The 10,624-nt window shown below is 37.0% G+C and overlaps 1 protein-coding gene across 3 annotated transcripts; it reads right to left on the bottom strand.

The window, feature by feature from the left end:
* Nucleotides 1-3,206: 3,206 nt before the first annotated feature.
* Nucleotides 3,207-10,447, bottom strand: LOC149022688 (uncharacterized). Of its 3 annotated transcripts, none has more exons than XM_089147333.1 (8): nt 10,137-10,447; nt 7,563-7,624; nt 7,245-7,477; nt 6,940-7,143; nt 6,749-6,841; nt 6,553-6,639; nt 6,117-6,465; nt 3,207-3,872 (listed from the first exon to the last, which is right to left on the bottom strand). In XM_089147333.1, exons 6-7 carry the CDS (start codon nt 6,607-6,609, stop codon nt 6,118-6,120), a joined length of 405 nt encoding a protein of 134 aa, XP_089003459.1. In that variant the 5' UTR covers nt 6,610-6,639; nt 6,749-6,841; nt 6,940-7,143; nt 7,245-7,477; nt 7,563-7,624; nt 10,137-10,447; the 3' UTR covers nt 3,207-3,872; nt 6,117. The 3 variants fall into 2 exon arrangements, with proteins under 3 accessions (XP_089003459.1, XP_089003460.1, XP_089003458.1); XM_089147332.1 differs by having other exon boundaries at nt 6,553-6,841.
* Between the last annotated feature and the right edge of the window lie 177 nt (nt 10,448-10,624).

Below are 10,624 nucleotides of genomic sequence, written 5' to 3'. Positions count from 1 at the left end.
TAGTAAATATTTTGGTAAGGGGATTATGGATCCTATTTTCTCGCTATGGTAATTTTGTACCGTGGCAAATACTTATAAATTATAACTTTTGCTACGGAATTTGTTTACCGTCGCAATTATTATTATTATTTTTTCATTTTTTCCTTTTCTTGGTGGGTTTATATTTATAAATCCAGCAGGACAAAAAGGAAAAAAATAGAAGAAAAAAATAGAAGAAAAAAATAGAAGAGAAAAATAGAACTTCAATTGATTGGCTGGTGATATTGGGCAGGTCGAAAAAGAGCAACCTTAGGCCTTGTTTAGGTTCTTTTTGGTATTAATTCTCATTTTTTAAAATGATTTGGCATCTATTATCATTTTGATTTTCATTTAAAATAATAGAAAAATCTCCAAAATCCATAATAGACTGAAAGTCCATTGTGGATTATGGGGACAATTCATTCTCTTTATTTATGCGGTGGCATACTTGAAATTTTAAAATTAAGATGGGGGTATAATAGTAAAAACACATTATTTTATAAAAGCCCCTCCCAAACCTCTCAAACCCTAATGCAAGCTCTCACTTCTTCTCAACTCTAAAGTTTGAACAGCAACTGCTCAAATTCTCTCGCTCTCCTTCAGGCTTCTCGCTACTGCTACTTCTCTTTTTCTTCTTTTCCTTGCTTATTCTGACGACAACAACGCGAAAGGAAGAGACATTCTGCTACTGCATTTGCCTGAGGTGTTTGTGTTCATTTCTTCATTGTGTCGTTGCTAGTTATGGTTGGGTTTTCATTTTGTCTATGTACGATCCATCAAATTAGCTAGCTAAGACATCAACAACATCGCATGCAATTCATCTGTTTTTGTGTACGTGTGTGTGTGAGAGAGAGAGAGACCTGGGTTTTGTAGAGCAAGACGAACGAGGTAACCTCGAGCCGAAGTGCCTTAGTATGTGAGAGATCAAGTATGAATTCCCACCTGTGAGACAGACCAGTTTCCTGTCACTCCCCTTCATATTGCAAGCAATAGCATTGAAGCTCCCCCATGGCTTCTGGTTTCCACAGACTGATGATGAAGCTGCAATCGATGCCTCTGGTTTAGTTACCAGCATCGCCTCCCTGCAACTCTCCATTCTCCCCATCTCTCTCTGTGTCGTCAAATTGAGGGAATGAAATGGCAGAGGAACTAATAATAAGAGCACGCGGGGATTAGAGGAAGTTACTGTTAGGTGCACCGTGCTAAGTATGATGCATTCTTTTCTGTGCCTAAGACTTCAAGAATGTTGCAGAGAATATGATATATACTGAAAAAACTTGAAACATGAAGTGATGAGAATTAAATATAACTAAGGAACATTTTGTGGATTTTTGACTAGGATAAGTACAGCTATAACTAAGCTGCAATTCGAGAGAGAAGGATTGCAGAGCACCGTTCAGACTGTAGATATATATAAAAAGCTCTAATCTCACTTGACTAATGACTCATGTAAACTGAATTTACTGTCTGAAACTTCTGAGAAGTATGCTGGAAAGAGTGACAGAACTAAGAAAGGAAAAGAATAATTGATTGAGGATCCATCTGATCCAGTTAAAGAAAAAGGACGTGTGACTCTTCAAGGGCTTGCTTTCAAGTTTTTTTTGGTGACTCTGAGGATCAATCTTGCAGTTGAACTTCTGTTCTTCTATCCTTGTTTCTTATTTTTCAATTCAATTTTCTCAGTTTCAGTTCTTATTTTTCAATTCAATTTTCTCAGTTTCAGGTCAGTCCTGTAATCCTCTTTAGTAGCTACCGTGACTTGTGTATTCACTTGTTTATTTTTATATAGTTCTTAGACTGCTTAGTGTCTTTAACTTAGTGATTGGTTGATGATTGCCAGCTACTGCTCTATGATGGCTAAGTGAAGTCAAACATGGATAATCTTATCTGGAAGGTGCTACTCTATTAGGTTTTCCTAGTCTGATAAAGTGTTTTTTTATGTTGTGTGATTCGTGGTTGTGTGGATAGGTTTTGTTACTATCTGAAGCAAGTTCTTGACTGTGTTAGGTGCATTTCATATTAACTCTTCTCTTATTTTCGTTCCAGCTTAATATTAGTGAGAAAGCAAGTGATATCAGTCAGAATTTTTATTCACCATACTCTGTTTCCATGCTAAATTAAGTCATGTTTTGGGTAATCAATCACTGTCCTTAGGAGTTTTTGACTTCAATTTTGGTCTGGCATGATCTCTGGCTTGCTATATCCTGAAGTTCCTAATTCCAAATAACTCTAGTTGCTATATTTGAAACTATCTGAAGAATCCTATGAGGCTGTATTAAAATGAATTGGTGCAAGCACAATATGTTATATATTAGGCCTAGTTATAAACTCCTGTTGGCAATCTGCAGCCTTTAACATAAACTGAACAGAGGGGGTGTGAGCTTTTTTGAAATATTTCGTATTGTTCGATTAGTTTAGTGTTTGACTGTTCCCACCATGATTCAATAGTATTAGGCAATTGAACATCAAGGAAGCAAGCATTCTTACATGGGTATTTGCACACTCCAGTGTATAAATGAATTAGCCTTTGGGGTTTATTGATCCTTTGGGGTTCTTTGATAGTTCAGCCCAAGGATGTTTGTAAATTGCATCGGTCATTGTAAGGCTTCTCCAATCACCAACGCCTTGTTCTTTTGGCTTTATGAATGATATATTGATTTGTGTTGATTAGTTGTGGTATTTTGGTTTTCATGTTGTTATTTTTTATTATGTTTTGATAAAGGGTTAAAGTTGCTATGGCGAGTGATTCAAAGGGTTTAAGAGAAATATTGTTGGATTGAAGAAAGGACAAAATTGTTAATCGATCTTGGTATTAATTTTCACAACTTATGCCTACATCAAATGGAGAGGCCAAGTTAAGTCTCAAGGTCCCTTGGAAGTATTGTTGTTCGCTTAATGTTTTTGTATTAATTTTCATTATTATTTTCTAACAATTTTTCATTTTGAAATACCAAACTTATTTTTCATTCGATAATTTATTCTCGACAAATGTCACCAAACCGTTTTTCGTTATTGACCAATAATGAATTATTATACTTATTTATTTTAAATAGGCATAATAGAGAATGAGAATTGATACCAAAAAGAGCCTTAGTCAACCCACTTTCTCAATATTGTATCTTACAGCCCATCCGGATAAACATCAAGCTATGTAAAACCAACATCTATTAATTCTTGAATGAAATACTCATAGTGGATCAGTCATCTATGAAAAATTTACTCAAGGTAGATACAGAAGATTCCTTCCCCCCTCCCTCTTCTGAGACAAGTAAAATGTATTAGTAATGAAAATTCATTACAGAAAATGCTACAAGTAAATGAGTAATGAACACAATCGACTCAGCATGTATGGGAGTGCTGCACTGCTTCCCCTGTTTGAACTCAAATTAATCACCCAGTCACTACTGCCAAATAGCAGCCTCTACAACATGTTTCTCTTCAGATCATCCATTAATCAGGAAAGCAAAACTAGCAGCAGATCATCTTCGGGCTATTCTGGGATTTGGATCCGTAGTTCAGGAATGCATTGAAGCTGCAGATATACTTTACTCTCATGGCGTAATCGTTACAGTTGCTGATGCTAGGTTCTGCAAACCTCTTGATGCACAGCTTATAAGAAATCTGGTTACTGAGCATGAGATCCTGATATCAGTGTAGAAGGGTTCCATAGGAGGATTTGGATCTCATGTGTCTCACTTTCTAAGCTTGAATGGACTTTTGGATGAGCAACTCAAGGTATTAATCCCCCTAGCTTTCACAAAGCCTTTCAAATCCATTAAAGAAATGCCACCCCTAAACCTCGCTGATTCTATGGAGCTTCTTTGAATGTTTGCAGTTGAGATCATTGGTGCTACCTGACAGATACATTGATCATGGTTCAGCAAAAGATCAGATGGAAGAAGCAGGACTTACTTCAAAACACATATCTGCAACTGTATTGTCTCTCATGGGAAGGGCTAAAGAAATACTTGAGCTGCAGTGATTACAAATAGAGATGTAGGCATAAAGAAAACAAATAATCCTATTGATTTCCCTAGTTTTAATCTCAAGTGAAAAAAAGAAGTTTTAGAATGAATATCAAACGCACATAATAAAGTGAAACTATGTCAGCAAATAAGAACCATCTCTTTGGATCAAAAGCAGTTAACCGTGAACTCATAGGAAATTACTGCTAAACTCCGAAAAAAATTTAAAAAAGAATTTCATTTAGAAATTTCATTATATGAGTTCTCATGCATGGTGCATCATCATCACTATGCTGGTGTGCACGACTACACATCCAAGTAACAATCTTTCCGAGCAAATCTTTCTTCTCATCTATGACATTGCTCAATCTTTGAATCAAGTCATAGTTATATCTTGAAATTTGCATATGACATATCCAGAATACCATTTGCTCAATAGGTTTAACTTGTTCCAATCAAAGAAAATCTAGTCATGCATGGATGTATATTAACATCAACACAATATTGCCATGATCTTATCATAAATAAATCAGGGTATTAATCTCCCTGGCTTTCACAAAGCCTTTCAAATCCCTTAAAGAAATGCCGCCCCTGAACCTTGCTGATTCTATGGAGCTTCTTCTTCTTCATTCTAGCAATCTTCAAGCATTCAACAAGAAGCCTTTAGTCACTCCAGCAGCAGCCACATAAGCACAGAATTCCCCCACCCACATTCCTTGCCTCCTATCACTCTCACAGCCCTCCCGCTCCCTTCCCTGTTTTGCGCAAGGTCTAGGAACCCCCCCTCCCTCCACTGCAGACCCTTTCAAGCCCTTCCCCACCCCCAACAGCACCCTTATCACCCTCCCCTCCCCCACCTCTCCCCTAACCCTACAGCTCCCCTACCCCCTCTCCTCCCCTGCAGCAGCTTCAAAACCCCATCCCCTGTAGTCTCCTTTTCCCCCAGCACCTTTAACTTTCCTTTTCTCTCCCTAGGATCACACCTACCCCTAGGCCTTAGTTCTACTATTATTCTCCCAATTAAACCTAGTTTCCCTAGTTCAGAAAATTTCCTGCACTTCATCTTCTTCCTCTGAACTTTTTGCAAATTATTTTCTTACTGCTGAAACCTAAACCTATTTCAATTCAGACCATACCCCACATTCCAGAACATCAAACACAAACCAATAATTCAGTCATTTGAAGGGGCCCACCATATCACATTTGAATGCTGTACTGACTTGATAAAGGAAAATATTTAGCATATTAATCCTAGAGGCCCCAGGGACTGGTGAGAGAGAGAGAGAGAGAGAGAGAGAGAGAGAGAGAGAGAGAGAGAGGGAACAGAGGTGTATGAACCCATTATGAATAGATCTTCACCATTTTTCTTTGTAATTGATAACCTGCAGACCAAAAACTAAAATTTAAAAATTACAAAAGCATTTGATACAGTCACCAATTCAGATCTCCTTGTATATCATGCCAATAACAAATCTTAAACAGAACCACAAAAACCCTTCTCCCCCACTACCAAGCCCTATTTCAACTCAAGATTTCATTGTCAATTGAAATGTAAATAACTTCAGAATATTCTGATTAGCAATGATAAGAAGATCTCAGTTAGTGCTAATCCAGGTGAAAAATAAAGTGTAAGTAACCATTTTATAACTTTGATAAAAGCCAAAGTAATAAATGCAAAATTCTGATTTCAATAGGACAATCATCACATCAAGATATATTCTGTTCTTGCAAATGGGTAAGTTACTGATGAAATGGATCCTACTATCTGTTTTCCCTGCACATAAAATATGTGCTAGGCATCAAAGATATAAATCATGTGTTTGAGTGGACAAGGTGTCACCTTGGTCCACGCATCATCCAACTCCTTGGGGCAACTAGACCCAGTGATGGTCATGCTGCCAGTGATTCTATAGATAGTTATGACAGAATTGGCATCTAAAACTACTGATTTAACTAATCAAGATATAATTGCAAGCAGAAAGATAATGCATGATTGACAAAGGCACCCAAAAATGAAGCGGAAGGACATTCTATCTATGGAACTTGAACCTAAAGATAATGTTTCAACTAGAGAAAAATCAAAACAAAGAATAGGGATCAAGCAAGGATATTGAAAGTAAGAACCATACTCACCTCAAGTACGTCGTTCTTGCATTAGGAGCTCTATGTCAGCCCTAAGCGAAGAGTAGCCAGCCTCGAGCGAAGATATCTTTTCAGCCTGACTAGCTATCTCTTCAGCCTGCGCCGATGTTGTTGTCTCTAATGTGTGTATCTTAGCCCGCAATTGTGTATTCTCTTTAACATATGACTTGTTGAGCTCTCTTGCTGTCCCATGTACTTGTGTTGGAATTATTCCAACTCCATACATCCGTACTCGACCATGGACATCTTCACCTACACAATCTCTAAAAACTTCATCTTGCACGGCAGGGTCCCCTCGCATTTCTCCAGGCAGTTCATTGAGTTGTTTTTCCATATTGGCCTATATTTGAAACACAAAAATCAGTTACAAGATATATTAATTGAAGCTATAAAATGGTAGTACCTCATTTATGATTTAATAACTTACAATGATCAAGTTAGCAACCTTGTCTGTAGGGTCACGTGTAATCTTGAACATTTCCATACGAGTGGGGGGTTCTTTCTCTGGGTGCTCCTGACGGTAAACAATTAAGAAACAATAAAATATTATAACATGTGAACTTCCATAAACAACATCTGAACTTCCATAAACATCATTTATACTTTCAAATAACATCATATACCTTCTTCTCTCGAATTACAGCAAAAGAAGTCTTTCCTGTGTTGTGTAATGATTTAAAAATTTTCCTATTGTCAATATTGCGGGCCGACACAGCCTAAAATATTTTCAAACACACAGAATTAGATTAGAAATATTATTGCTAACATAATTTATTATTTTGTCATGAGATGAGCTAAATTCTAGGCATCATACCTGACTAGCCTCTTGGCTCCATGTCTCGAGGAGTATATTCCATTGTTCTAATGGAACACACTTATCTAAATGGGCTAACCTCTCCTCATGTGTTCCGTACTTGTTGAACACATTTACCTTAAGCTCATACTTAAAATCCTTTCATCTTTCATTGAGCTTAATTTCCACCCATTTCCTTAAACCATCAGGGAGATTGAATTTTTCCTACAAATATAATATGGTAACAGTTAGTCTAGCTCTAAGCAATATATGAATACAAGCATCTAAATATAGGTAAGAAATATGATACGGGAAATATATCTTACATATATCTTATTCACCGCGTCATCTTTCAGAGGTTGTGGGATTTTCCTCCAATCAGAATAGGATAAAGGAAGTTGGTGTGCATCCCTTGCTTTAACTCCAACCCAAGTCATTAACTTTGCAGCTGTTTCATTGCAAGGTTGACCATTATCATCAATTAGTACATCAATTTTGACCCCTACGAGTTCTTCAATCGCCTTCCCTCGAGCCGGCCCTCTTCCAGATTTCTTGCCACCTGAAAATATTCAATTCTAGTGAGATACACATATTAACTATTAGTTAAACCAACATAAATTTGCTAAAGATGTTTAATCTCTTACCTGTAGACCCTGAACTCGAAGATGGAGCAGAGAACTCACTGTCACTCATGTTTGGCAACAACCTGCATGAAGTAGCAAAGTTTGAATCAACCAAATGAAAGAAAACTATTACGATGAAATAATTCAGTCTAATACAAGGTTAATCAACATGAAAATCAAATAATAAATCAATTTTTCTTCATCTAAAAAGGCACCTAGCCCTAGAAGACTGCTGGTTCCTAAGAGACAGTATCATAGAGTGATCCCTATCATCTAACACCAGGTTTCAACCCCATCAACAACCCAAAACCCAACCAGAGAAACTGAAATAGCATTAAAATGACAGATAATAAACAGCAGAATCATAGTTAAACAATTGCAACAGAATTTACAACCTTATTTGTTTTCATGGTCTAATCAAAATTCGTTTGTCATACTCATTTACTTTGTCTAACATACCTAAGGTTGCAAGTCCTTGTACCAATAGCTACTGAAAATGTCTGAATACCTAAGCCTCAAGGTAACCCATCATTTTGCCTGCTGACTGAAAATGATAGATAGAGCCAACAGTAAAGAAGGAAATATTTTGCAAATAGAACTGATTAAAGGAATGAGCATGCAGAGGTTACTGTGTCAGTCGTTTGGTTTTTTAGCACATCTTAACAACAATACAAGGTGAAGGGGAAAACCAAGACAACACTGTTTGAGAAAATAAATTTATTCTAACTTATGGAACCTAAAGTAATCAGTCCAGAAATGCAGTCAATCAGGAAGAAAATGCTGAGCATTCAGAACATAAATGAAATTACAGATAATTTATCGAATTGCAATCGATCGGAACTTAGAGATGATTTATCATTCACTTCAAAAGTACTAGAATGCTTTTAGATTCGATTAAAGAACTGAAAAGGAAAAAATTGAACCCAAACTTAAGTGTTTTGCTGCCTTGACAGATTATTTAATCCTAAAACAGCAGCAAAGATGATAATGAACCAGCACACATACAAAACCATTTATACATGCTAGCAAACACTTTGAATTCAATCGAGTAGCAAACATAAGCATTTATACAACTCTTGATTGGATCCTCAGCTAGAATGGGTGCCAACAAGTCTTGTAAAATTACACTAAAATGTAGAGAATCCTTGTATTCTGAAAAATCTTCAGATTCAACACCTATAAGGCCTCCATCCATGTCTATAAGAGTATAAGACCATTGACATGGGGCATGAACCTTTAAATCACAAATAGGAGGAGAGACCCGGTTAGCCTGCTTCTTGCATAGGATGCCCTGTTTTCATTACCTAGTTTGGAGTCATAGGATTACCAAAACTGTGTTCTGCTCAACTTGTCAAGTAATGGAAGCCTATCCTACTCACCTATCCTTATCTTCATTGTGAAGGATAAATGCATGTAAGGACAGCAACAACTTGATATATCATTCAAGTCACAAAGAAAGTTTCATCCTGTTTGAGTTTGAGTTTCTCCACTTGAAACCACTACATCACAAACCTATGGGCATATAATTGAAGAGAGAGAGAGAGAGAGGGGAGATTGTTGGACCAGAGGTAATAAACTCAATTGCGGAACAATGACTTGAAAATAAATAGAGAATCAAATCACATCCCTCAAGTTCAAGTTGTCAAGAGATTCTGTTCCTTTATTTTGCACAGCAAGGAGGGAATTCCAAGTTCTCAAACAGAGAAAGTATAATTTGAAAGCTTATGATGAATTTCAAATTATGATAAGAGACGCTGACATATCCATATTTTCCCCTCATTGTTGTGTACAACTAGATTTTCACTCGGGAAGCACCTAGGCATCCATATATTCTCATCACCTACTCCCACCTGGAAGCCTTGATAACACTCATTTGTTCTGTGTTAAAATCTCTTAATAAAACACCCACTCTCTAATTCAGAAAATCTGTAAATCTGCTGCAAGGTCATTTGAAAGGCACCATCAATGATTCACGTCAACTCATACAGCTGATCAGCTTATATTACTCTGTTTCCCGGAAGGAAAAAAGAAAGAAAGAATGATTAATGGATAGATTAGCACCCACTCAGGACTTGCTAGCCCATTGAGAAGCCTTACTCTATGAATCAATTGTTTCCTACAATTCATACCACCAATATTGAACCAGTTAGCCTATATGGTTCACTATATATACCACCATTTCAACATCAGAGTAGATATACTAAATTAAAACTGATGCAATTCACCACTTATTATTTCTGCAAAATCAATACAAATTACAGGTATGAACACAAATACTAACAAAATTGTGCAGGTAGAACAATAACTGTAGGAAGAATTACTAACAGAATCCAAGAGAACATTTGGAATTTTAACACGGAATGGTCACAGGGATGACGACAAATGTAAGAAACTTGAGTTGATGAAATAGTAAGTGGAAACAGATAAACTTAACAGAATTACAGCCTTCCAAACAAGGAAGAAAATATAGATCTAAGGGAAAACGAAGCAATGCAATCACCGACGGAAGACGAAGACTAACAGTTGAAACGAAGAAAATATAGATCTCAAGCAATGCAATTGGTTGAGCATATGAAAGAGAAATCGAACACTAACCGTTGGTTCGCTGCAATCACCGACGGAAGACGAAGCTTCGCGTCAATCAACAATCACTTCCTGCAATCGCTGCAATCACCTAAGCTTCTCAGCTTCGTGCGCTGCTTCTCCGCTGGAACCACTAAAACCCTAGATTCTAATGCGGGAGGAAATTCCTTAGTCCATCAAAAACCCTATTATAGTGCAAATCAAAAGTTGTAAATGCCTCAGCTATGCGAGCAGACGGGTCAGATCTCCCAATATTTCCAAGGATTCGCGGTCATTCATCACTTCTGCTCAGAGAAGGTCAATCAGTTCTTCACTTCTGCTCAGTGTATCGCAGGTTTCAAGATATTTGAGTAAATTATTGGGAGAGCTTAATCCAGAGAAGTAAGGTTTTATTAGCTTCGCGCGAGAATAAGTAGAAAGCGCGTAAAATCATGTATTTGAAATAAAATGAATACTTACACTACGGTAAGGGTGTCAATTGCGTACTGAAACTATATAAC

This window comes from Hakea prostrata, chromosome 3 (genome assembly GCF_041222555.1).
Source record: "Hakea prostrata isolate BN-2017 chromosome 3, UWA_Hpros_2, whole genome shotgun sequence".
Lineage (NCBI taxonomy): Eukaryota > Viridiplantae > Streptophyta > Magnoliopsida > Proteales > Proteaceae > Hakea > Hakea prostrata.
The sequence above is the reverse complement of the archived record's forward strand: the minus strand, read 5'-3'. Positions and strand labels throughout refer to the sequence as shown.